Source organism: Benincasa hispida, chromosome 11, assembly GCF_027475165.1.
Source record: "Benincasa hispida cultivar pf3 chromosome 11, pf3_genome.v1.1, whole genome shotgun sequence".
NCBI lineage: Eukaryota > Viridiplantae > Streptophyta > Magnoliopsida > Cucurbitales > Cucurbitaceae > Benincasa > Benincasa hispida.
The window spans coordinates 14,813,478-14,840,319 of record NC_143488.1 but is presented as its reverse complement, the minus strand read 5'-3'; the positions used below and the strand labels follow the sequence as shown (position 1 = coordinate 14,840,319).

Genomic DNA, 26,842 nt, shown 5'->3' with positions numbered 1-26,842 from the left:
ATCTTGTATGTACATATAGTATGCCATGTAGATTTAAAATCTCACCATAGGAAGCATGTTACATGCATTGAAAGTATTTTATAAACAGTTATAATATATAGTATGTATGTTAGAGTTTCTTTTATTTAATATAAATTTTATATTAAATATTGAATGTCTTTGATGTATGTTGTGGATGTTTAGCATGTCTAAAATTTTGTAAGTTGTTATAAAATTGGGTTAGACGTTTAAAATCCATAACAAAGAACAACTATATGCTCACATAGGGTTAACCACTCATTTTAATAGTTAAAATAGGTAGTTAAACTTGTAAAACTCGGGTTACAAACTCAACCGGTATATAATCCTATCGAAGGCTGGAGGTATTTAAGTTGATGATCTATGGAACATGTCCTACCTGGGAATTATGGCCAAATTATTGAGCGTTGTTAACCAGTTTTATGAGCAATACACGAGCGATGTGAGGTTTTAAAACTAGTTTATCACCTAGCCATTGTAAGATTAAATCCAATTATAAACGTTATACTTGGATAAATACCTAGACTTAGGTTGTTTAATTAGCCAAAACAAGCCTAAGAAACGAATACCCCATTTATCATTAGAACACTTCAGTGGGAGTTTAGTAATATATATGATATGCTATTAAAACACTTCAGTGAAAATCAAATAATGTATATGATATGTTAGAACACTTCAGTGGGAGATTAATAAACATATGTGATATGATTATTTCTAGCTCTCATGTCTATACGAGTTCACAATAAAAAAAATTCATGTGGCACTTCGTGTCACCTTGGGAGTGACATCCATACGGAAAGTGTTTACATGAATCGAGATTATGGTGAATGGGGGAAGTTGTTCAGTTTAAAATCAAATATGGTGTTTCGATTTTAAAATTTTCACGTTCTCAAGATGTTCACACTAAAAGGTTCATGCGGCACTTTGTGTCACCCTGGGAGTAACCTCTATATGGAAAAGTGTTCGTCATAGATCAAGACCGAAGCGAATGGGAGAAGTAGTTCATAGTAAGTGGGTGAGAGATATGTGTCACCATATCCTACGGTCTTTTATGTTGGTTTGAATCGTGAGATTCCTATGTTGCACCTGCTTGTCGTCTTTAAGTCGACCTCGCTAGTCATTTAACGACGGCTATCCCCACGGAGGGTTTTAATATAGGATTCGGAATAACTCAAACTCCAGAAATGGATAGGATTTCTAAAGTCGATTTCAACTTTGATTTTCCAACTTCGGGAGCATCGTTGGGATCAAACTTCTAAGGTATGAAAACAAAGGGTTACACTTATAGAATTATCAAAGAGTTAGTAATTTCTGACAAAAAATGGTAGCTAAATGACTATCGGAATATGAGTTATTCCGGTGATAGTGTTTAGTCAAGAATGTCTTTCTATAGTATCTTTGCAAAAATAATCTTGGGTATATTATTACTTTGCTAAAACTTGATTGGATTTAAAAGCAATTCACTTATAAAATTTGTTTATATCTTTTAGAATGACAAGTGCACTAGTACAATTGTTGGCATTTGATAAACTGATAGAGTATAATTATGCGACCTGGAAATCAAATTTGAATATTTATACTGGTGATAGATGATTTACGATTCGTCTTAATAGAGGATTATCCTCCCGTTTTGAGATCTAACGAAAATCGAACTGTTCGGGATGCGTACAATAGATGGATCATGGTGAATGATAAAGCCCGTGCTTATATCCTTGCCAACACATCTGATGTTTTGGCAAAGAAACATGAGGATATAGGTACAACCAAAGAGATTATGGAATCTCTACGAGAGATGTTCAAGCAACTGTCCTTCTCCCTAAGGCATGATGCTATAAAGTATGTTTATAACTGCCGCATGAAAGAGGGGCCCTCTGTTCGTGAACATGTTCTGGATATGATGGTCCACTTCAATGTGGCGAAAGTAAATGGCGCTGTCGTTGACGAGAGAAGTCAAGTCGGTTTTATTCTAGAATCTCTTCCGAAGAGTTTTCTACAGTTCTATACGAATGCGTTAATGAAGAAAATTGAATACAGTTTGACTACTCTGCTAAATGAGCTAAAGGCTTACCAAACAATGATGAGAGCTAAAGGTATGGAATCAGAAGTATACGTTACTACCACTGAAAAGAGAGGATCGTCCTCTAAAAAGCCTGATGTTGCTTCCTCTTCACAGAGTAAGAGTGTTCCTGTTAAGAAGAACAAAGGGAAAGGGAAAAGAAACCCGCTGGGAAGAAAGGCAAGAATAATGCTACAGACAAAGGAAAGTATTTCCACTGCAACGAGGAAGGGCACTAGAAGAGGAACTGCCCTTGGTACCTTGCTGAGAAGAGAGTAGAGAAAGCAAAACAGGCAAACTAGTTCCTGAAAACCGCTTGCTCAGCTTAACTAGTGGGAGATGTTGCTGTCTGATGATAATTTTTTGCTTTTGTTATCATGTAAAGAACAAATTTTATATATTTTTGTTGTAAATGAAATGTTTATTTTCGAAAATTATGTTTGTTCTATCTCATAGCAACTTTTGTTAAGAACTAAACCTAGTTAAAAGCCATTTGTAAATATTCAGATATTTAAAACAACAAATAGTTATTTAACCTAAATGATAAGTTTAGAACACTTGAAACGTTCAGAGTGTACAAAACTTGTTAGGTAAAATAAACCAAAATACTTTCATTAGATCAAAGTATAGAAAGTTTAAATATTTTAGATCTATTTGATAGAACTTGAAATCCAGTGCTAAGCTTTCTTGTTGCCTTAAATTGGTTTCTCAACATCATTGGAATGGTGTTCCAGATTACCTTGTATACTTGTTTCCATAAAACTTGTATAAATCAATAAAGAGTTAATGAATTAACATTGTTAACAAGATTTGTTTAGATAGGTAAGATGCGTCTTACTCAAAGAGTTTAGAGTACCTCGATGTAGTAGGAGGAAAATATGACTTCCTGGTCATTAAGAATAAGATGCATTCCCTATATAGTTTAATAAGAAGTCTATTGTACACTAACGTGTTTACAGTGATTCTCTCGGCTAAAGTGTTAGAGAATCATCTAGTAAATCTAGGAATACCAAGTTAATAATCTCAGGCAAGTGGGAGAAATATCGGGTATGGGATATCGAATGGTAAACCATAGTATGGGATGCCCTAGTTTATTGTATTTTTTTGTAAAACTCATAAACGTAGTTTTATATATTCAGATATATAAATTACCACTGGAGTTTTAATCCAAATGGGAGTTTTTGGGTTTTATGTTCTAAAACTTGTGGTTTGTAAACAATAAAACTTATTCTGAAAATTCAATAAGTTGTTATTGAATATATGTATTGCTTATTTCATTTTAGAAATCCAATAAACTAAAAGACCCATGACTGTTACATGAGTACTTGAACTATATGTGGAGACATAAAAGTGAATTAGGTTCGAGTAAATAGTCAAAATGATCTATAGTATATGAATGAAGTTGAGTACCTTATTTTGGTAACACTATTGGATGTGGTCCACTCTGAAGTTGTTACAAAAAGTTGTAAAGTGCTACAGACGATGTGATTCTACTTCGTACATGTTATGACATGGGGAATGGGGGCGTTCTGTGCAATGGGTTTGTACAAGATCAGACCACGAAATCGATCACTCTTACTTTATAACGTTGTTTATTGTATAAGACTGACTATTTCAAAACAATGATCTAGGTAACTTGACCACAATCCTGAGATAACTATGAACTCCTATTTATTCAGGATTATCCTTAGATTTTCATAGGTGAGGGTTGACTCAACAACGCCGACTCAATAAACCTCTATTTCAGGGGTAAGACCAGGTAGATAGTTAGGGACATAAGGTGCAAGATGGAATTCACCCCTACCCGCTTTTAGGGATAGTAGAGAGGTTGTTCTCTTAGGTGCTGAACCGGGTCTTGAACAAGGGGTCTCACCCTCTCATTGGCCTGGGAGGGACTCAGTTTGTTGATTGGATCATAAATCAATTATTCATTAGAGGATCAGTGGGACTTAAGGAATAAGAGGTAATCTCAGGGGTAAAACAGACATTTGACCCAACCATTATTACGAACAACCTATGAAGGGTTAACTTACTAATCATGGTTATATCGAGTGAACATAATATAAAAGGAGTGCAACTATGGGCTTTAGTGAAGTGACCCATTAGTTAACGAATGAGAGTTAATTCAGTATAAAGAGTTTAGCCAATTAATCTCGAATCGTTGGAGCCCATAATCTGTAGGTCCCCCTACTAGCTCGTAAATAGACTAGCTTTAGATTAGTGTGATAAGTTAATTTGAAACGTCGAAATTAGAATTAAGAGAATTATTAATTATATGAGATATAATTATGCATTTAATTTTAGAATTAAATGGAATTGAAAATTTAAATAATATTTAAATATGATTTAATATAATTCATGAAGGTGGAATTTATGTACAATTAATTTAGTATTTGATATTAAATTAATTAAATTTTTTTAATTAATTAATTAATATTAATTTTATTAGAAAATTAATTTATGAAATTAATTTTGTAAAATTAATAAATCTTTTCAGTTTTGAAAAACAAAATTGATTTTTAGAAATCATTTTTGAAAATCAAAATTGCAAAAATACATAATTTGAAATGTGGGATTTCTCCACTACTCATTCAACTAGCTCACACTAAATCCACTTAAGTTTTGCTTCAAATATCCAAGCATGAGGTGCATCTTATGCAGCTATCTTCTTTGCATGAAAGTCTTGCAATAAATAGAGAAGATGGAAGTGGAATTAAGGCATGCATCAATAGAGTTTTTGCTAAAAAATTTGAGTTGAAAAAGCTGATCTTCAAGTGGGTTGTTGCAGTGAGTTCTTCCCCAAGTTCCCTTCATTCAAACTTATTTTGAGTCCCACAACTCAATCTAAAGCTCCACGAGAATAGTGGGGAAGATCTTGAGGTGGTTCAAAATGAGATTTGGAGACGTTTGCAGTTGAGAATTGAGATTTTAAAAGTTCTACAAAGGTATTGCTTGAAACCCTTTTATTATTGTATGAGCATGCTTTATTTATAGTCAAAATTAATGAATTAGAATGCTTATTAATCCTTGTTGCTTCCGCTGCATGCTGATATACTCTTACATGACGTTTAGCTCCCGATGATATTGCCAACAATGTAATTAGCACCGGGAGATGTTTTCCTAATGCTTTTTAGTGATTGCCCGACGGTTTTTATCATCGGCAAATACCTTTTTCCTTGTAGTGATGGGCCATAGTTTACTAAATTTAATAAATCAAAGAATTGGACCGTTTTTAAAAAAATTAGAATGAAGGCAAGATACTAACACAAAATTAGATATGGTTTAATACAATAGTTGGGATGTGAAAATGAGCATATAGTTCAATTTTTGTGTCACCATAATAATAATAATAATTAAAAATAAATAAATGATATTTGGGATGATAACAAATTAGGGTAAGTAGTAATAAGTTGGGTGTAATAATGTTAATGCAAATAAAGCAATAATGACAAACAAAACATGCATGGTCTGCACAATATTAATATCATTTTTTTAGTCAAAATATTAATGCATATATTTAATGACATTAAAGAGTTAGGTTGGCCTTCTCAAAAAAGTAAAAATAAAAAGAGGGAAAATAAAACAAAAAAAGTATGATTGACACTTTTATTAAAACCACTTATATATTACTTTATTGTAACATGCATTGTGTTAGTCTTTTTTAAAAAAAAAAAAAAAATTGATTTTTAATAACACCAATAAAAAGAACATCAAATTATAAAAAAATTCAACTTGAAATGTTTCCTTTAATTTTGATGTTTGAAGTTTTTTTAAACAACTTTTGAAGACTTGTAGGGGACGTTTAATTTGCAGTATGAGATTTAGGTTAACTCTACCTAGTGTTTATTTGATCAATTAAAAGAAACGGTTGATTTAATAATCTATCATTTTACTTCTAAAAAACTAGTCTTAATAATGTATATTTTCAATTACTTCCATCTTAACTCTTTTCAGACGTTTCTCTCTCTCCCTCGTCTGTCGCTTCATACTTCTTCCATTCATATCTCTTCCACGATTTTCTCTTATGGTATGAAATATTATTGTCAGATCTATTTTTTTTTTCTAGTTTATGGTTTAGATCTATTTTTTGGAGTTTTTTTAGATCTACTTTTTTTTTTTTTTATAGTTTTTCTTTTATGTCTACTTCTATTGGGAGTTTTTTTTTTTTTTTTTAGATTTACTTTCTTTTGGAGTTCTTTGTTCGAATTTACATTTTTTTTTCGGTATCTTTTTTCATGAGTTTTGGATCTGTAGATCTATAGGGTTTTGCATGGTTTTTAATTTACTTTTCTCAACATGTTAGATCTGTAGAGTTTTGCATGGTTTTTTCTTGGATTTTTTTGGGGTTTGATTTTATGATTTTGTATTTGATTTATTTTTTTGGATTTCTCTATTTTTCTTGATTTTTCTGTGGGCTTTCCTTCCCTTTTTGTAGGTCTCCTCTTACCGCTTCAATAACGAATGTCTCTTATTATTTTTTGCTCTTCCTCAAATTTATATTATTTTGTTTCGTGTAGGGTCCAAACTAATTACACATTTCCAGATTTCATTCCCAATTAGTTTGAGGTTCGTTGGTTTTACGTTCGGAGTAAATTTTTTTGTCATCCAATATTTGTCAATAAATTTTCGTGAAGTATTTGTAATAGATCGCAATTGTGCGAACGTTATTGCTATTTACATTTTTTTCATATGTACTCGGACATTTGTTGAGGACATTATTATTTGCTTGAGGACAACATAGGAATGAAATAAATTTATATTTTTCTATGGTATTATTTTTATACCTTCAATACTAATAAAATTTGTTATGTTGAATCTATAAAAAAAAAAAGAAAAAGAAAATTGTACTTTAATTTTGAAGGGTAACTAAATTGCACGAGTTTTCAATATTTTCATTTGAGATGTTAAATGATTTTTTTGGTTATATTTAATCGAAAAGATGCAATTTAGACAAAATGTAAATTTTAATATTGGCTTTGTAAAAAAAAAAAAAAGAAAAGAAAAAAGAAAAAATTGAAAGTGGGTGTTAAACAAAGCTGCTTGAAAAAGTGTTTGGTAAATTAGTTTAATTTTTTTAAAAAAAAATCTGTAAGCAAACAACAGCAAACAAACGGTTTAAAAAATATTTGGTAAACAAATTTAAAGAAAAACAATCCGTTTATGGAAAACAAGTTTTTTTTTTTTTTTTTTTTTTTTTTTTTTTTTTTTTACAATATTTGGTAATAATTTCAATAAATATTTAGTAAACAGATTTTTTAAGAAAAAACGTTTATAGTAAACAAGTTAAAAAAATTATATAAATTAGAATGAAACTAATTGGTAAATAGTTGGTAAACTATTTGGTAAATAAAATTAGAAAAGTAAATAGTTTTTGTCATAACAGGGTTAAAAAAATAGGTGTATAGTTGAAAATTAATCAACAATAACAATATATATATATATATATATATATATATATATAAATAAAAGAACCAATCTCATTTATAAAAACTGCACCAGATACCTCAACTCAACTCAGCACTCGAAACACAGATAATAATTATTAATTCAACTCAATTCTGCACCTCAAACACAAACAATTTAATTTTCTAGATAATAATTACTTATTCAACTCAACTCTCTGTTTTTATTGCGTGCTACACACCCCCTTATAGTTAAATGAGTGATTTTGGCAATTTAGAATTTTTTTACAACAATTGCTAGAGTTGAGGGATCAAATCTCCAACCTTTATGAGAAAGATCATGTCAATTAATGTTGAGTTAATCTCATTTTAGCTTAAAATTTTTAAAAACATTTCGAAAAGGAAAATTAAATGGATATATATTTTTTATTTTAAACATGATAATCAGTTTATTTTATTTTAATTATGAGAAAACTTTATTTAAGAGGAATTCAAAACGTTTTATCTCTCAATCAAGTATATTAATTGTACAGCAAGTTGAGTTATGTCTGTAGTAATTAAATATAAGCTAAGATTGTTTTGATATCAATGAACTTTAATTTCAGCGTAATAATGGATTAATATCTATCAATTTATCATTAAATATTTTATTAATATTGGCACTGTGCCAATTATTTTGCAATTAGATTATAAGTTTGGAAGTCAAAATGAGCTTAGTCCAGTGATCTTACATCCACTCCAATTCAAAAGGTCAGAGAGGTTCAATTTAGTTTCTAAGTTTACTTCGATAAATTTAATACCGATAGTTTAAACTTGAATTGAATTTTTATAGTTGGGTTAAATCTCACACACCATCTCTAAATTTTCTATTTTTTTTTTAAAAAAAATCATATATTTCCTTACTCGAAAAAAAATGTTATAATACAATTACAATATAAATGATTTGCGAGGGTTTAACATAATATTTAGGACCAAAATTTAGGGTGTGTTTGAAATATTTTTTAAGTGTTTAATTTAAAAATAATAAATCATTCTAGAAAAAGTTAAGTGTTAATGGCAACCACTTAAAATGAATTTTGAAAAAACAAGTTTATGAAATAAGTTGGTTTAGGATAAACAATTTAAACGAACTTTTAGATTGAGTGTTTAATGGTTAATATGTCCCTAATTTGTAGTTTTTAGAGTTACCAAAACGCCCCAAAGTCATCTACCTCACTACCTTTATGTTGTCTGCCTTCCGTCGACCACCTCTGGCAACCGCCATCAACAACCTATTCCGGTGACTATCATGAGTGCCAACTCTCGTGACCACCATCGACAAACATTTTTCGCGACGCCGTTGATATACTCAGCCACACTACTAGAGATCACCGCTAGCCAATTCTGACCACCACAACCGACCATTTTCTCATACAACTAACTCCAATGGCCATTATTTTAAATTATTCGTTCATAGTATTTTGTAATAGTTCTTTAGAGTAATTTAACATTAATAAAAATACTTTTAGTATCTGACAAACTAAACTAACTTGTATATCAAAACACTTTGAGAAAGAATTGTCAAAACACGTGTGTTTTGATTTAAAGAATTTTTATCAAAAGTATTTAAATGAAAATAAATTTTTGATAAACATTTTTTTAAAGTCATTTCAAATAAGCCCTAAAAAGATCCAACAGAAGAAGAAAAATCAATTAAACCGACCAAAATTTAACTTAATTATAACTTAATCTTATTTTGCATAAAGTAGGGATATTTAAACCAACAAAGTCTCTAAATTAAACCATACAATTGTCATAAAACTTGTATAATAAATTCAAATTTCTCGAAAAGGCAAACAACAATCAAGTCCACACGTGGCTATCCATTCAACAAATAGATGATGAGCATTTTTATGAAAGAAGAATCAATTCAAAACTGCAACGAGAGAGAAATTTCCCCTAAAATATTAGATGAACATTGAGTTATATTTCAGAATCAATCGACAATAAGATGAGTAACTTTTATATACTTTATAAAGGTCATAATGTTTCTTTTATTTTTTAATTGTCAGATCTTCAACACACTCCTTTAAAATGGTATCTTTCTTAATCTATCATTCTTGGGATCGAATAATATTTGACTGGACCTAATTTCCATTTGGACTTTACAAACTCTTATATCATATTAGATAAATACGAGATCCTAATTCAACATTAATTAGAAATTAGAGAAGTAAAGATTATCAGTTTCTCCTATCTTTTTGATGTGTCCCCTCAAAATAATGCCAATTTGGGTTCACCATTCTTGGGGTTGATTTTTTTTTGTTATGCCATAAATGAAACCAACAATCAAAAAATAATGACAAAGAGACTTACATGGTTTACTAATAACGTGTTAGCTACATTCACGAGCATCGAGAGAGAATAATTTATTATTAGAGAAGAATATCAGAAAAATACATATGCAAAGGCAGATGCGTCAATAGGATTTGAGCGTTTATATATGATATCTCTCTAATCCCTAGGATTAAAATTGCAAATAACATATAACGTGCGTATGTAACTTAGGTTTTCGACGACAGTCTGGACTTTATAGGTTTTGATATTATATTATATAAACATGAAATTTTATTGAAAAAATTAATTGACAACGAGAAAAGTAAATATCGTTACGAGGTGTTCTCTTTGTCCATTTTTTTAACGTGGATGAATCATTGGTAAGAAAACCCCCCAAAAGAATTGTGAGAGGCTGAACTGCAAAGTAGGCATTTTAATTGGGTATCTTTAGTGGTAATGACAGAAGAAAGTTCTAAAAATGGAAGAATCTTTGTCCTCCATTACATGAATTTCGCCGAAATACTTTGGTTTTTGTTTTGTATAAAAAGAGAGGTTTTGATAGGAACAATTTGGCATTGAGGGAGAGATTTCCATTGAGACAAGGAAGGAGGGGAAGAGATAGTGAGGAACAGGGAGTTATGATAGGAAATCATGTTGAGGATCCTCGATCCAAGCTCAAGGATGACAATGACAACAAAAATTTCTCAAGTTTGTCCATGGCTGGTTAGCTCTCTAAAACTTTCAATTTGTTGTTTTTTCTAATGATTTCTCACTCATTTTTTGCATATGTTAAATTGTTGGTAAAATTAAATTTACCATAACTCATCAGTTTAAACTTTTGGTCGGAAAATCGCCATAAATAGCCTCAACATGCTTCTTTCTTTCACACAATTAGTATACTTTTTGGAAAGTTGTTTAAATAGTATTTTGGTGAAAGATTCGGGAAAAATTACATAAAATTTGAAAAAAAAAAGAAATATAATCTCGGTGTTCATTCCTGACGAGATTCCATCAGGAAAGCTCAAAAGAATGGATGGTTTGGTTATAAGATGAAAAGTTAGTTTTTTATTCAAATCTTGGTGGTCGAAGCAACGAGAAAAACTATTTGAATGATTTTCCAAAAACTGCATTAGTTGTGATAGATGAAAATATTTGCGGGTTATTTTTGACAATTTTCTTTTTGGGTTATTTTTGACGATTTTCCTTTTGTGTCGGTTATAATCGCCATCTTAAGCCATCCGTCATTGTATCCTATGACTAGTCATCATTCGCATATGATGTCAAATTGTTATAATGATCACATGTTTTAACGATATTGATTGTTGGATATACGTTGGTAGGAGGAGAGGAGGAAGAAAATGACTGTCCCATCGAGGAAGTTCGGCTGACAGTTCCGATCACCGACAATCCATCGGAGGTGGCACTGACATTCAGAACATGGTCTTTGGGGCTGCTATCATGTTGTCTTCTGGCATTTGTGAACCAATTTTTTGGGTATCGTCAAAACCAACTCTATATTTCATCTGTATCAGCTCAGATTGTGGCTTTGCCTCTTGGAAAGCTGATGGCTGCAACTCTCCCTGCCAAAATTATCAAGCTACCCTTTAATTGGTCCTTCTCTTTGAATCCTGGTCCTTTCACCTTGAAAGAACATGTTCTCATTACCATTTTTGCCAATTGTGGATCTAGCAGTGTTTATGCTGTTAATATTGTCACCATTGTTAAGGCTTTCTACCATAGAACTCTTCATCCTGCTGCTGCTTTGATGCTTTCTATGACTACTCAGGTCAGCTAAATTTCTGTTTTATTGCTTCCGTAAATGAAATTTAAGGGATAAAATACACTTTTGGTCCGAATATTTTGTTCTTCCCCTAGACCGCCTTGGAAGAGAACAAAATCTTAAATCTTATGGAAGAGAACAAAATCTTAAATCTTACATTTTTTACATTGGATAAGTATCATCGTCTTTAAATAACTCAAAAATGAACATACTAAATTTAGGATTTTTTTTTTTTTGTCAAACTGGTATTTGTACTATTAACTTCGAGTTCTAAGTTTCTCTATCTCCTACTACTACGAATAATAAAAATCTCTTTTATTTGATATTGTAAGTATATGAATATGTAATAGATGCTTGGCTATGGATGGGCTGGAATATTCAGAAAATTCCTTGTGGATTCACCATACATGTGGTGGCCAGCAAATTTGGTTCAAGTTTCTCTTTTCAGGTTATACTTCATATTATATTTTCTAGTAAAAACTTAGCCAATAATATTATTGTTCTGTAAAAGATTTAATGTTCATTATATGAAAATTCAGGGCATTGCATGAGAAAGAGAAGAGGCCAAGAGGAGGACATACAAGACTCCAATTTTTCCTCCTAATTTTCATCTCAAGCTTTTCTTACTACCTTGTTCCTAGCTATCTCTTCCCCTCCATTACTTGTATCTCTATTGCCTGTCTCATTTGGAAAGACTCCATCATTGCCCAACAGATCGGTTCGGGTTTCTATGGTCTTGGCATCGGCTCGTTCGGTATCGACTGGTCGACCGTTGCTTCCTTCTTGGGCAGTCCTTTGGCCACCCCTGGCTTTGCCATTATCAATATCTTAGTTGGGTTTTTCTTGATTGTCTATGTTATGCTCCCAATTGCATACTGGTCTAATGCCTATGAAGCCAAACGTTTTCCCTTCATTTCTTCTCACACTTTTGATTCCTTAGGCAATCCCTACAACATTTCTAGAGTTCTTAATAGCAAAACCTTTGATCTTGACCAAGTTGGCTATGATAACTATAGCAAACTTTACTTGAGTGTCTTCTTTGCCTTTTCTTATGGCTTGAGCTTTGCTACTTTGACTGCCACTATTTCCCATGTCGCTCTCTTCCATGGAAAGTAAGTAACCGAGAAAAGTAACATGTTAGTCTCTGAGATTTTACGAAATGGTTAATAAACAGTTTCTGATTAGTTCATTTCATCGCTAGTTTCGCTAATGGAAAGATGACACATGACCCAGTTGTCATCTTTGCATGTTAGTCAAACTACTGACGAACTGAACTTAAAACTGTTTAGAACTGTTTTTCGAACTTCTTGACTGAAAATGTAATTACTCGATGGTTTTTGCAGAACAATATGGCAACTATGGAAGAAGACGACGACGGCGATGAATCAACTCGGAGATGTGCATACAAGAATAATGAAGAGGAACTATAAAGAAGTGCCTCAATGGTGGTTTCACAGTATCTTAATTGTAATGGTTGCTCTTGCCTTGTATGCTTGTGAAGGTTTTGACAAACAACTCCAATTGCCATGGTGGGGGATTTTACTTGCTTGTGGAATTGCATTGTTCTTCACTTTGCCTATTGGAATCATTCAAGCCACAACAAATATGGTATGCCCCATTCATCAAAAACAAAAATGATATAATTAACAAACATAACATAATCAAATTCTGATTATATTTTACCTAAATATTTGGTGCAGCAACCAGGATTAAATGTCATAACAGAGTTGATCATAGGTTATATTTACCCAGGAAAGCCTCTAGCAAATGTGGCTTTCAAAACTTATGGTTATATCAGCATGGCACAAGCTCTTAGCTTTGTTGGTGATTTCAAATTAGGACATTACATGAAGATCCCACCAAGATCCATGTTCACAGTTCAGGTAAAATTAAACATTCAATTGATTTCGAGAGATCAAAAGTATGTTTAGGAGTGATTCTAAACCTAACCGGCAAAAGTGATTACGCATGCAAATTTTCATTTCAAATCATAAACTCGAACTCATTACTCACTCCCTCCACCCGCTTCCCAGCTCGTAGGAACAATGGTATCCTCAAGTGTCTACTTCGCCACGGCATGGTGGCTTCTAACAACCATACCAAACATCTGCGACATAGATCAATTACCAGAAGGAAGTCCATGGACATGTCCCGGCGACGACGTATTCTACAACGCATCAATCATATGGGGAGTAGTAGGACCGCTACGTATGTTCACGAAATACGGTGTTTACGGGCAAATGAACTGGTTCTTCCTGATCGGATTACTCGCCCCATTGCCAATTTGGCTTCTATCTCTAAAATTCCCTGAAAAGAAATGGATTACACTGATAAACATGCCAATCATAATAGGAGCAACCGGAGGAATGCCACCAGCAAGATCAGTGAATTACATAACATGGGGAATAGTTGGAATATTCTTCAATTTCTATGTGTACAAGAAATTCAAAGGATGGTGGGCAAGACATAACTATATATTATCAGCTGCATTGGATGCTGGGGTTGCATTTATGGGGATTGTTATATATTTTACTTTACAATCAAAGGATATTTTTGGACCAGATTGGTGGGGTTTGATAAGTGATGATCATTGCAATTTGGCTAAGTGTCCTACAGCTCCAGGGGTTGTGGCTAAAGGATGTCCTGTTCTTTAAGGCCTAAATTATATCTTTATTATTATTTGATTATATTAACCCTTATAAATCAAGTTGAAATTTGTACATTTTATTTAGTTTTTAAAAGGATGATATATAAATCCATTTATAATAAGTTTTTAGTTTTTATTTTTTTTTTAAAGATGTATTTGTGTATTTGTTTCAGATTGGAATTAAGATTTGTTTGTTTATGAAATATTCTTCTATCTTTGATTTGTATGGATGGATTTAATGTAGGACGGATTATTGATGTAATTTGTGTTTTGATTTTATATATGGATACAATATGCTTTAAGCTTTAAAATGGAATTGCTGAGGAAATTTAAAGCAAATTGACCAGATTTCTTACTAGTGTTAAATCGTTGATTGATCAAAAAATTTAAGTTGGTAGGTCAAGATAAATTTAATATCATGTCATCTAACAACTAGATCATAATTATCTTTTTTTCTAAAAAAACAAACTCTAGAAAAGAGTCGTTTTGTTTGATTGATTAAAGCTATACGTGAGGAAAAATGAAAACTTTGAAAAAAAAAAAATTAGACAATGGAATTCAAACGATTGGTTTAGTTACAATTAAAGTTTTGCAATTCTACTTGGATCTTTTTATTTAGTTTTGAGAATGCATTAATTTCACTTGAAGGTAAATTAAATAATAAATTTAGTCGTTGAAATTTATGTTAACTCTTAATTAATTTTAAATAAATTTAGGAAAAATGTATTGGGTAACAAATTAAGTTGAAGGTTTAGCAATTATGACTTTCGCTTTTCAAACTTTGCAAATATTCAATCTCTAAACAGTTTCTTCATTTAGCAATTATGAATTTCTAATTATTTTTTTATTACATAAGTCCCTAAACAATTAATTGATAGGGAGATAAAAATGGCGGCCAATGATCAGTGGCCGGACATGCAGTGGTTGATGGAGGGTAAGCGACATAGAGATGGAGCAGTGGTCGACGACAAATGTGTTGGGATTGATATCCTAAATCTAATGTATCTCGTGAGTTTGTAGTTTTGTTAACACAAATTATTTATCTAATAAAATCAAAGGTATTTTATTTGACATTTAGACAACATTATTCAATCCAATAAACTAAGATCCAAGGTTATATGATGTCACTTCAACAGTATGTGGTTCACATACAGGTAGTTCATGTTCAAGTAATAACCTAAAAAGTTTGCAATAAATGGATGAAAGTTGGGTGCCTTATTCTGGTAACATTTCGGATACGACCCACTTTGTAATTGTTACAAACAATATGAACCATGTTGTTCATGTAGAGACATGTAGAGTGGGGGTATCCTATATAAATGAGTTTATACATAGATCGGACCACGAAATGATTAGTTTCTTTTTATAACATTGTTACTTGAAGATATTGATATTTCACTAGGATGACCATAAGAGATTTGACCTTAATCTTGAGTGATTTGTGAACTCATGTTTACAACGACAACCCTTTGATTTGTATGGGTGAGAGTAGCCATGATAGCTGACTCAATAAGCCTACCATTTTGGGGATTTATCTGATTAGAGAGCTGAGAATACAACTACATAAGATGAAATTCACTCTTTTAGATAAACTGTTCCCTTAATAGTTGGTTACAGATCTTGAACAATGAAGGCTTCAATCTTTCACTAGCTCGAGAAGTGTTAGCTTATAGTTGGACTATAAACTGTTTATTCATTAAAGGAATCAGTGGTACTTAAGGAGTTAGATGTAACTGCACGGGTAAAACGATATTTTGACCCAGTTGCAGTTATGACCATTTGTGAAGGGTCATTGCTTTATTGATTGGTTATATACATGGACACAGAAATATATCTACAGTGTGAAGAGTGCAGCTACCGATCTTTAGTGGAGTGATCGGTAGTTGATGAATATTGATTAATTGGATTAAAGGAGTTTAATCAAATGATCTCATATCACTGGAGCTTCTAATCTATAAGTTCATAAGGTCTTCTTGCTAGCTCACAAAAGGATAGTAACGAGGAATAATTTGAATAGTTTAAATCAAATGAGGGAATTTTATATTAATGAGATTAATATATAATGGTTAATTATAGATATGATCTATAATTCAAACTATGTAAAAGATATATTTGAATAAAATTCAAATATTAGATACATATGAATTGGATTCATAAAAGAGATGTATACATATAAATATGTGATATTTATACGTTGATTAACTCCATATTAGATATGATTTAGTATAGTTACTTAATTAAATAATTAATAGTTAATTAATTGATTAAGAAATAATGGAGATTGGAGGTTAGCATAAATATATGATATTTATGATGATTAATTAAACATATATTAGAATATTAAAGAGGATTTAATATATGATTATTTAATTAATGTGTCAATTAATTAAATAAGAGTTATTTAATTAATTAGTACAAAGGCATAAAAGGAAATCCTTGGAGAAGGGGTTAACCCTTCTTTATATAAGTATATCCTTATGTCCATTTAAGGTAAGGTTTTTTGATATTATACAAAAACCTAGCCTACATTCTCTCTAACTACTCTTTAGAATTCTATACCCTTTTCCTCCTTAAAGTTCTTGGAGATCACACTTCCAAGTTCTTTGAAATCTAGAGAGTAGCAAGTTAATCTTGTTGGTGATGTCCATCATGATTGGAGAAGTTCGAGATCGTGGAAAACGGTGGAAGAAGAAAACTAGAGGATTCATCAAAGGTAAGTTTGATTTCTTCTCTTCTTCCTCTTTACTAGCATACTTATGTTTTCTTTGAATGTTTATCCTACAAATGCATGATTTGTTTTACTATTTTGTTTCTATAAAAACTGATTATCTAAGTGCAAGGCGTTCATACGCTTCCGCGGGAATTCAATTACTTGAAAATGGTGTAGAGTAGAGTTGGTGACAGAGACATATTGGGGAAAAAAAGATAGAGAGAGAAAGAGAAAGAGAAAATTGACGACCGACAACCGACGATCAGTGATCGGATGTACAGTGGTCAAAAGAGGTAAGTGGTGGGGAGGTGGAGCGATGGTTGACAACAGATCGTGTGTAGCAGTGCTAGTTGTTTGAAGAGAGATGTTGGGGGAGGGGAGAGAGGCCTGCTGCTCTCAAAGAAGAAAAAGAAGTTCAATTTTTTTTTTTTTTTTTTAAATTCTAAGCATATCATTTTAATTCAAGTACATCAAGGAGTATCAAGTGTATCAAGGGATAACAAGTGTATCAAAGGTATCAAGTGTATCAGGTGTATCCATACATTTTTTACATTGTCTGTTTTAAATCGTGAGTTGGGCTTGTTTATTTTATTTTATTTTATTTTTTTGCAAAACTATAAGATTTGGGCTTCGGGTCTAATATTAAGAACTTATTTTGTCCATTTTATGTTTATGAACTTTAGGCTAAATTTACTGAATAAGGGAAGTGAAGCCATCAAATTTGATTTTAAAAGTACTAGTTTATTACTACATGGCACATGTGTTATCAATTTTAAAAATATGATTTTTTAATGACCTTTTTCTCTCCCCTAAAAAATTGCTACTATTTATGAGTCATAGAATGTCCGGTTTGTTGCCAACAAGAGTGTAGCTCAACTGGCATAATGTTCATATTCAGTCTATCTATTTAATCTTAATAAAATAATTTTACTTAGAAATGGTTAGTAAATATAATAGAGAAATTTAGAATATTTGAATATACTCACGACCTAGTCGGAATAGAAAGATCTCTATTCAATCATTACCAAAGAAAACTTAATAATTAAAATCATTTTAACTTAATAAATAAATCAAAATTTGAATTTTTTTTTCTAACTCACAAATGAGTTGAAAACTAAATAAATTTACATTATTTTATTATTTAGTTAGAGTTAATGTTGAGATTATAAAAGATCCTAAATCTCATCGCTAAAAAAAGAAAAAGAAAAAGAAAAAAGTCTAATAATTTAAACAGTCACTATTAAAACATTGTTTAATATAATAAATAAATAAATAATAACCAAAACTATTGTTACTAAAATATTGTTTAATTTAATCAATAAATGTATATATTTTCTTTCAAATAAAGTATATATTTAAATTAAAAATAGACACCATATAAAAAAAATATTAAAGATTTGTTATGATCTTAACATTAAAAATTGAACTAAATAATAGCTTGACGAATTAATTTATAATCCATCTAATTACAGATATACACTGTTTTTTGTGCCCTTTAGTTATAAACCTCAATAAAAAAAAAATTTAAAAAAAAGGAAGAAGAGCGAAAAAAGAAAGTGGATGATGAAATTTTTAAGGAAAAGCCTACTTCCAGAGGGTAAAAAAAATATAAAATATAAAAATATAAAAATATAAACAAAGAACTGAGAGGAAGAATGAGAAAAAATGGGGAGAAAAAATGAGAAAAAAAAGGGTTAAAAAAGAGGACATATCTTAAAAGAGAGACTAAAATAAAGTAGGAATAAGGGAAAAAAGAAAAAGGAGAAAAATAAAATTAAAAAAGAACATATACATGAAGAAAAAAATTGGAGGAGGCTCGTTAGAGAAGTGTTGAAGGAGGAGGATACTTGTCGAAAATAGCACAAAAAGTTTTCCAACCTTGTGCCCTTTTTTAAGTCAATTGTCTTAGTAGCATATCTTGGTGCCTATCTCAAGATTGATATTGAGACAAAAATAAAACTTGTAAAAGTGGCAAATTTAAACCACCAATTTTGTGTTAACTCAAAACCCTAGTCAAGACGATCGTACACTATTACAAAAATCACATTATTTGATGTTTGAAGCTTTTGAGTATTTGGCGTTTTTATTCTAAAACATCAAGTAACATGTAAAGTGATGAAAAACGTCAAAGAATAATGAAAAAAGTGGAGATTGGTAGAAATTTTCGGATTTTTTCATTCCATTTTACTCGACGCTTTATAAACGCCAAGTAGTTTGTGGTTTATTTGTTTTAGGATTTCATATATTTAAAGAGATGAAAAATTGGGGGAGGTGCCCCCAAACCCCCAAATCACCCCAAACCCTTCATATTGGTGGTTCCTCTTCACACTGTCGATGATTCTTTCACGTTGTTGGTTCCAATTTACATTGTTGATTCCTTACCACTGCCAGTTCCTTCATTGTAGGATTATATCAGCAACAACGGAAGCATAAGGATCATCTAAGCACTCTAATTCACTAATTTTGGCAAAATATAAAGCATGTTCTTGCAGAAAACAAGTGAGTTTCAAGACATACCGCTTGTAGAATTTCTTCAAAGCTCCTTCTCCAGCTACTATCTTCTCCAAATCTTGTTGCAGACTACGTCAAGATCTTCCCCACTATTCTCTTGGTGCTCTAGATTGAGTTGTGGAACTCAAAACAAGCTTGAATCAAGGGATGAAGGAGAAATGCTTACTGCAGTAATCTTGTTGAAGAACCCTTTCTTCAACCCGAATTTTCTCTAAAATTCTCTATAGATTGCATGCCCAATTTTCACTCCAATCTCTTCATTATGCAGATCAACATATAAAGGAGAGAGTTGCATGAGTTGCAACTCATGCTTGGAGAAGACAAGGCAAAGAAGAATACTATTTGTGTGAGCTACTTAGGTGATGGATAATGGAAAATAACATTTTCCATTTTGTGTTTTATTTTTTCTATTTTTCAATTTTATCTCCAAAAATCAAAATTTGATTTTAAAATTCATTTCGATTTTAAAACTGAAAAATAAAATTAATTTTAAATAAAACTTAATTAATTTAATATCAAATATTAACTTAATTTTTACACAAATCCATCTTTATATATTTAAATCATATTTAAATATATAAATTCTCCTATTCCGTTTATTTTTCAAATTAAACACACAATTATATCTCATATAATTACTAATTCCCTTAATTCTAATTTGAACGTTTCAAATTAACTTATCACGTTATTCTAGAGCTAATCCGTTACGAGCTAGTAGGGGGACCTCGCGAAGTTGGGCTCCAACGATCCGAGATTAATTGGCTAAACTCATTAGACCAGATTAATTCCCATTCGTTAACTAATGGGTCACTCCACTAAAGCTCATAGTTACACTTTATGTCCACATGATTTAACCATAATCAGCAAGTCGACCCTTCACAGGTTGTTCGTAATAACGGTTGGGTCAAATATCTGTTTTATCCCGAGATTACGTCTTATTCCTCAAGTTCCTACTGATCCTCTAATGAACAATTGGTTTGTGATCTAATCACTAAACCAAACTCTCTCAGCCTAGTGAGAGAGTAGGCTGAGAGAGTGTGGCCCTTTATTCAAGACCTGAATTTAGCACTTAAGAGAACAACCTTTCTCCTATCCCTAAATCGGGTAGGTGTGAACTCCGTATTGTACCCTATGTCCCCAGCTATCTATCCGGTCTTACCCTGAAATGGGAGTCTTATTGAGTCGGCACTATTGAGCCAACCCTCACCTATGCAAATCTAACGGAAATCCCGAATAAACAAAAGTTCATAGTTAGCTCAGAATTAAGATCGAGTTGCCTAGGTCATCTAGGTGTAATAGTCAGTCTTATACAGTAAACAGTGTTATAAAGTAAAAGTGACTTATTTCTTAGTCCTGATCTTATGCAAACTCATTGCATAGGACGCCCCCACTTCTCATGTCATAACATGTACGAATTAGGATCACATCATATGAAGCACTTTACAACTCTTTGTAACAACTGCAGAGTAGGCCGCATCCAATGGTGTTACCAGAATAAGGTATCCAACCTTATTCATGTACCATAGATTATTTTGACTATTTACTTGAACCTGATCCACTTTTATATCTCCACATAAAATTCAAGTACTCATACAATAGTCATGGGTCTTAGTTTATTGGACTTAGACTTTCATACAATTTATGAAATCAATAATAAATATATTGATTATAGAAAATGTTTATCATTTTATAAACTGCGAGTTTTAGGACATAAAACCCAACATTCATGTCTTTGAGTATCTTCAAATCTGTGCACTTTTACTTCCTTCTTTTGCATTTTTTTTAACAAAAATGTGCATCTCGCTTCACTCAATCCCAATGACGACTCTGACTTCCCTTCTCTCAAAACCAACGGTGCCATCAAGACCATTTCGATCAACAATCCATGGCTATGACGACGGTTTTCGAAAACTCGTCGACCCTTCGTTATTGAAATCGAACGTGCTATTAGTGGCAGAAGGTTCAGAGATGCCGACCCTAGGCAAGCCTTGGAGTTCCATTTATCTCTTAGTACTTGTGATTTTGATTTAGTGTTCTTGTTGATTTTCTTGTGTTGAAAATTGGAGATGTTGATTTTAGGTTTTAGGGCATAATCTATGATAACTACCAATATTGAAAATATCTCACTAGATGGTAACATTTTTTTACCCTTACAGTCCCTATGGACTCTAGAAGAATAAGTTTCTTGAAATCGGAAGCAATGTGATATTATCTTTAATTTCAGCCATCGCCGCTGCTTTTGACGCTCAGCACAACAGAGCTCTTGTCGTTGCTCTCAACCACCATATGCAAAGAAAAAAAGGATAAATAAAAGTAGTAGGTACTAATAACTCTTAAAGTATTTTTCAAACTCTCTCTTTCGTATTTTCCATTTCTTATGATTGTTTAATTATTTTTTTCTCTATATAAACCCTTCTCCTTTTTTCCTTTACATAAATCCTTTTAATTTTATTTTGGATTTAGAGAGTTGAGTAGTAATAGTTATGAAAGAAATGGAAGTGTGAGACAATACATTAGATCCAAAGTCCCAAGATTAAGGTGGACTCATGAGCTTCATCACTCTTTTATTTTTGCCATTCAAAGACTTGGTGGCTATCAAACTTCATGCCGCTAATGCCAAGGAGGTTCTTAAAGTACTTTCCAATTGCAATATTAACAAAGGTGAGCTTGAAAGTGAACTTTTTCAAATAGAGATTTATGAAATTCTTGAGATATCACTATTATGGTCCAAATTTGTGTCAGTTTGTATGTCAATTATATGACTCAAGGAACACACATTTTAAATTTAAGTTCATGCTTTTCTTGAAGTGTTGTATCAATATACTTAGGAGTTTTTGGCTTTTGTTTTTGAATGGTAAATTACTTGAGTAGTTGAAACTATCTTGTAAATGTACAGGTTTAGATCCTTCAAACTCCGTCAAACGTTTTCCACCTTGCACTCATGTTTGTGGAAGTTAGATTTGGTGAGTCATAACTTTCTTCCATTTCAAATTAGATTGGGTGTTCGAAATATATTATAAGTTATTGGAATTCTTTGGTTGTTATGTTTGTGTCAATTTCAAATTATTCAATTAAGTTTCTATAGGTGTTAACATGCTTTGAATCCTTTCATACTCGATTAAAGTATGTTAGATTAGTCTTTACCTTGTAAAAGCTGCTTATTTGTAGTTTTGAACTTGTTTGGAGTGATCGATTAACTTGTGAAACCAATGTAGTTCTTGCCTTGGTGAAATTTGAATGCAATTGTTGTTTTCTTTTGATGTGCTTTAGTTCAGTAGAATTTAAGCTACCATATTTACTTCATGACTTAACCTTTGATATTTATATTGTTGCATGTCTTTCGAATATTTAAGTGCTAAAAGCAACAAGTTCAAGGTGAGCTACATTATTCTTGTGGAGGCGGGAGCATAATGAGCAAGATTTGGCTATGACTACTTCATCTGGCATTAATAGTTGTATTTTTTGGAATTGTGTTTTGGAAATGTGTTCATATAGGGTTGATAGTTAGTTATACTCTTGAAATTGTTCATATGAGGTTCATAGTCTTCTAACTTAGAAATTGTTCGTTTGAATTTTGTTATGAGTTAACATGAGGTTGTTATATGATGATATACATGTTCAAGATATATGAACTTTCTTCGGTTCGTAAAAATTTTGGGTTGATTGATGTTTTCTATTTTCATATATGTGTTTGTTTATTTGGTTAATAAATGATTATCTTCTTCAATTAAATTATATCATTATTAGATCTCAAAACAGTAGCAATTATAGGTAATTTCTAATAATACATCTAAAAAAAAAGCACATACGAACTTGATAAGTAAAACGTAACAAGTATTCATTAAGTTGTCAGTTTTTGGGTATTAAGAAAAAAATTACATTTGAGGAGTAAAAACTGTCAAGTTATAAAAACTTTGATCCATAATAAATGTCAAAAATTTAGATACTTGACACTTAAAATAAGTCAACATATCTCATATACTTTTACAGTTATAACATATCAAGTAAATTACAACTTGACGCTTTTAGCCAGTAAAAAAATTTCTCTTATTTTTACACGGGCTTATTTGACGTTTTTAAAAACGTCAACTAACATTGATGCTTGACTGCGAAAAAAGGTCAAGTAATACCGTTTTTGTAGTAGTGGTACCAATATCAAACTTATGGAATAGAATTTTTTGAGATTTCATTGTTTTGATTTTCTAGGTGAGATTTGAATTTTTTTAGGAGTTGTTTGGTTTAAGGTTTTATAGATGTCTACAAATTAAGGATGTCTGGGAATAAAAAAACATGGAAATAAGATTTATAGGAATCAATGATGACTGTGTTTAGTTATGCATGAGAATGTTATTAGAGTTTTTATGGAACAAATTATTTTTATATTTAATTTATAAAATTGATCATGAAACCTCTATAAAATTTTAATAGATTAATTGATAAACAATAAATTCAATTCAAATAACAATATTAACTAAATTATTAATTACAAGTATTTATAAAATGAATAATTTATAATTAAAGTTATATGATTACATAATTTGATGAATTTAATAATTGTAATTTATTTATTAATGAAACAATCAAAATTAGTTTGAGAAAATAAATATAAATTAAAAATCAATGATTATAATTAATCGATGATAATCTAATTGTAATAAGTAAAAATAATCTCATTAAATATTAACCGTAATAATAATTAATTAGCTATATATATAATTTATTCATGAATTAATAGTTTTAATGCATCAATTCTTTACGATTTATTAAAAAAATAAGTATGTATATGTATATATATTCTTTCCTTTAAAAAAAATTATATTTAAAAAAATAATCAATTAATACATATTTAAATTTTAATATAATTTTCTAAATTATTAATTTTATTTTCGTATATTAATTAATTTAAATTAAGTAATTTTTTTAAAGGATAATAAATGAATTAATTTTAATAATATATAAAATAAAAGAATGAATTCATGGATTAAAAAATGGGAGAGAGTGGGAATCATGAAATCCTACACTTTTAGATGAGTATCATTCATGGGTATAAAGATCATGAGAAAAAGGGTTGACAATGGGGTTAGGGTGGAGGAGGATTCCCCGTCTATGTCTCTGTTGGGGAATTTTACCCCTATCCCTACCCCTCGTCCCCGCCATTTGAAGGTTGGGATGGGAGCAGGGATTCCATGGGAAACGGGTCCCCACGGGGACCCATTCCCTGTTTTCTCTTTTGTTTCCTCATGGAGACATTTTTTTTAAAATATACCTAAAATTCTATTTGGTTTGGGCTTGGATATTTTTTATGGGCTATGATTAGGCTAAATTAAAAACTAAGCTAAAAGTAAAAAATTAAATACCTAATATATTTATATTTATATATATAAATATATAAATATATTTAAAAACCTAATCGGGATGGGTCAGGAACGGGGACATGGGGTGAGGATACCCTCCCATCCCTACCCAGTCCTCGATTTGACTTGATCCTCGGTCAAACTGGGGATTTCTCATCCTGATTGGGGCAGGACCTCACGGAGAATTTTACCAATCTTAATGAGAAAAGCTTATTCTCATGTCTAAAGTTTCAAAACTTGTACCAAACAAGAGGACGAGAATCCCTTATCCATTCCTACACTTATTTATCCAACCAATTTTCCCCAACCCAAACGCCTCCTTAGAGATTTTAGGAGTTCTTGAGTTTTTTATTTGTCAAAAAGGTAAATATGAAATTTTCTTTTTTTTTTGTTCAAAAATTAAAATAAAGAGATCTATCATGAACAACTAAAAATCGAATCATACACACTCCTACTATGAACAATTAGAAACTAAATTTGGAGGAAAAAAAAAGTATTTAGAAAAAAACCAGCCTTCCTTCCCGGACGAAAATTGACTATGGTCGGAATCGGAATATCTTGGACCATACCCTCAAACAAATCACAGGCTTTTGGCTCCCAATATCACCAATCACCATTATTGAAATAATAATAATAATAAAAAGAAGTATCTGCTTACTGCTTCGTAAAATACCTTGAATAGAGAAGAAAAAATAGCGGTAAGTGTGAAGAGAAATGCATTCCTATCTCCTCTGTTTTTCTTCCACCAAACCTACAATGTAACAATAATTGGCCAAAACTTTCACTTCTTTTTTCTCTCCACTTCTGTTCAATTTTCTCCGTCGCCCTACTCGAGATTTCACAAGAAATTAGCTCAAAAAGTTGTGATTTGAATGTGCTATTAAAAGAAGTTAAAGTTTACTAGCCGAGATATTAAAACAATTGATCAAAAATGCTATTTGTGAAAAAAAAAAAGAAGAAAAAAGTATGGCTATTTCCAACAATTATCCATGGATGGAAGATAGAGGATTGAAGGAAAAGAGAGGGAGAGTTTGTTAAAATATGATAGTTTCTATACTTTGAAGTTTGTTAGTTTGAGTCCATGTATTTTTAATTGTATGATTTTTTATTCATGCACTTTCAAAATCTTAAATTTAGTCCCCATAGTGCAAGGTTTTTTTCTTGATTTTTTTTTGTTAGAAGTGTTATCTATTAGCATTTTTTACTATAACAATTTTGAAAATATATTCACATGTTGTATTTTCTTGCATAAAAATTATTGTTATTATTTTACTATAACAATTTTGAAATTTTTTTTTGAGAAATTTATTAAAAATACAAAGACTAGAATTGAACCATTAAAATTTTAGAGACTAAAATTAAACAAATTTTATATGGATATCACAATGACACAAACCGCAAACCCTCAAACACTAAAAAAAAAAAAAAGAAAATACCCTAACCTTAAACCCTAAAATGCATTTTTTGAAAAAAGAGTATACTTTTGGTTTTTTTGGATTTAAGCTATCTATTTATTTAATCTCTAAGTTTTAAAATGAATACTTTTGGTCCTTCGAATGCAAAAACATTTCTAAATAGTTCATTAGTATATTTTAACGGTTAGTTGACTTATGACAAAAACGATGTGATCCTTAGATTGATAATTATATATTATTGATTAGAAAAAATACGTTAAAAGAAAAACCTAGTACATCATGAAGCTAGTCATCTTCTTGCAATCACACGAAAGAGAAAAAATTTAGAAAAATAAATTTAAGAAAGAAGAAATAATTAAGAGTTTGGCACATGGTAAACTGTGATTGGACAATTGAATAAGATGCATAAATATGAGTGAAAAAAAAACATGATCGATCCAAGTATTTTTTCTAACACTACTGTTTCTTAAAAAAAAAAATAGAAATAAAAAGAAAAAATTAGAAACAAAACGTTATCAAACAAGTCCTAAATTTTTGGAGTCTTCAAAGTGAGCATTTTGAGCCTTTGGATAATTGACAAAAATGAGGGGAAATGTTTTTGCTTTTTGAAAACTCTATTTCCAGAATTCTTCT

The 26,842-nt window shown here is 31.0% G+C and overlaps 1 protein-coding gene across 2 annotated transcripts; it reads left to right on the top strand.

The window, feature by feature from the left end:
• The first annotated feature begins 10,236 nt into the window (after positions 1–10,236).
• Positions 10,237–14,445, top strand: LOC120090160 (oligopeptide transporter 1-like). Of its 2 annotated transcripts, none has more exons than XM_039047683.2 (7): positions 10,237–10,515; positions 11,133–11,578; positions 11,923–12,020; positions 12,112–12,684; positions 12,916–13,180; positions 13,273–13,455; positions 13,606–14,445. In XM_039047683.2, the coding sequence occupies exons 1-7, from the start codon at positions 10,431–10,433 to the stop codon at positions 14,224–14,226; spliced, it is 2,271 nt and encodes a 756-aa protein (XP_038903611.1). In that variant the 5' UTR covers positions 10,237–10,430; the 3' UTR covers positions 14,227–14,445. The 2 variants fall into 2 exon arrangements, with proteins under 2 accessions (XP_038903611.1, XP_090162764.1); XM_090306638.1 differs by lacking the exon at positions 10,237–10,515 and adding an exon at positions 10,702–10,848.
• The last annotated feature ends 12,397 nt before the right edge of the window (positions 14,446–26,842 follow it).

Bases quoted from the DNA above. Each gene is read 5' to 3' on its own strand.
- LOC120090160 (XM_039047683.2), top strand. From the start codon at position 10,431: ATGATAGGAAATCATGTTGAGGATCCTCGATCCAAGCTCAAGGATGAC. The intron at 12,685-12,915 runs GTAAGTAACCGA...TGGTTTTTGCAG, and splicing joins GTCGCTCTCTTCCATGGAAA to AACAATATGGCAACTATGGA. The intron at 13,181-13,272 runs GTATGCCCCATT...TATTTGGTGCAG, and splicing joins TTCAAGCCACAACAAATATG to CAACCAGGATTAAATGTCAT.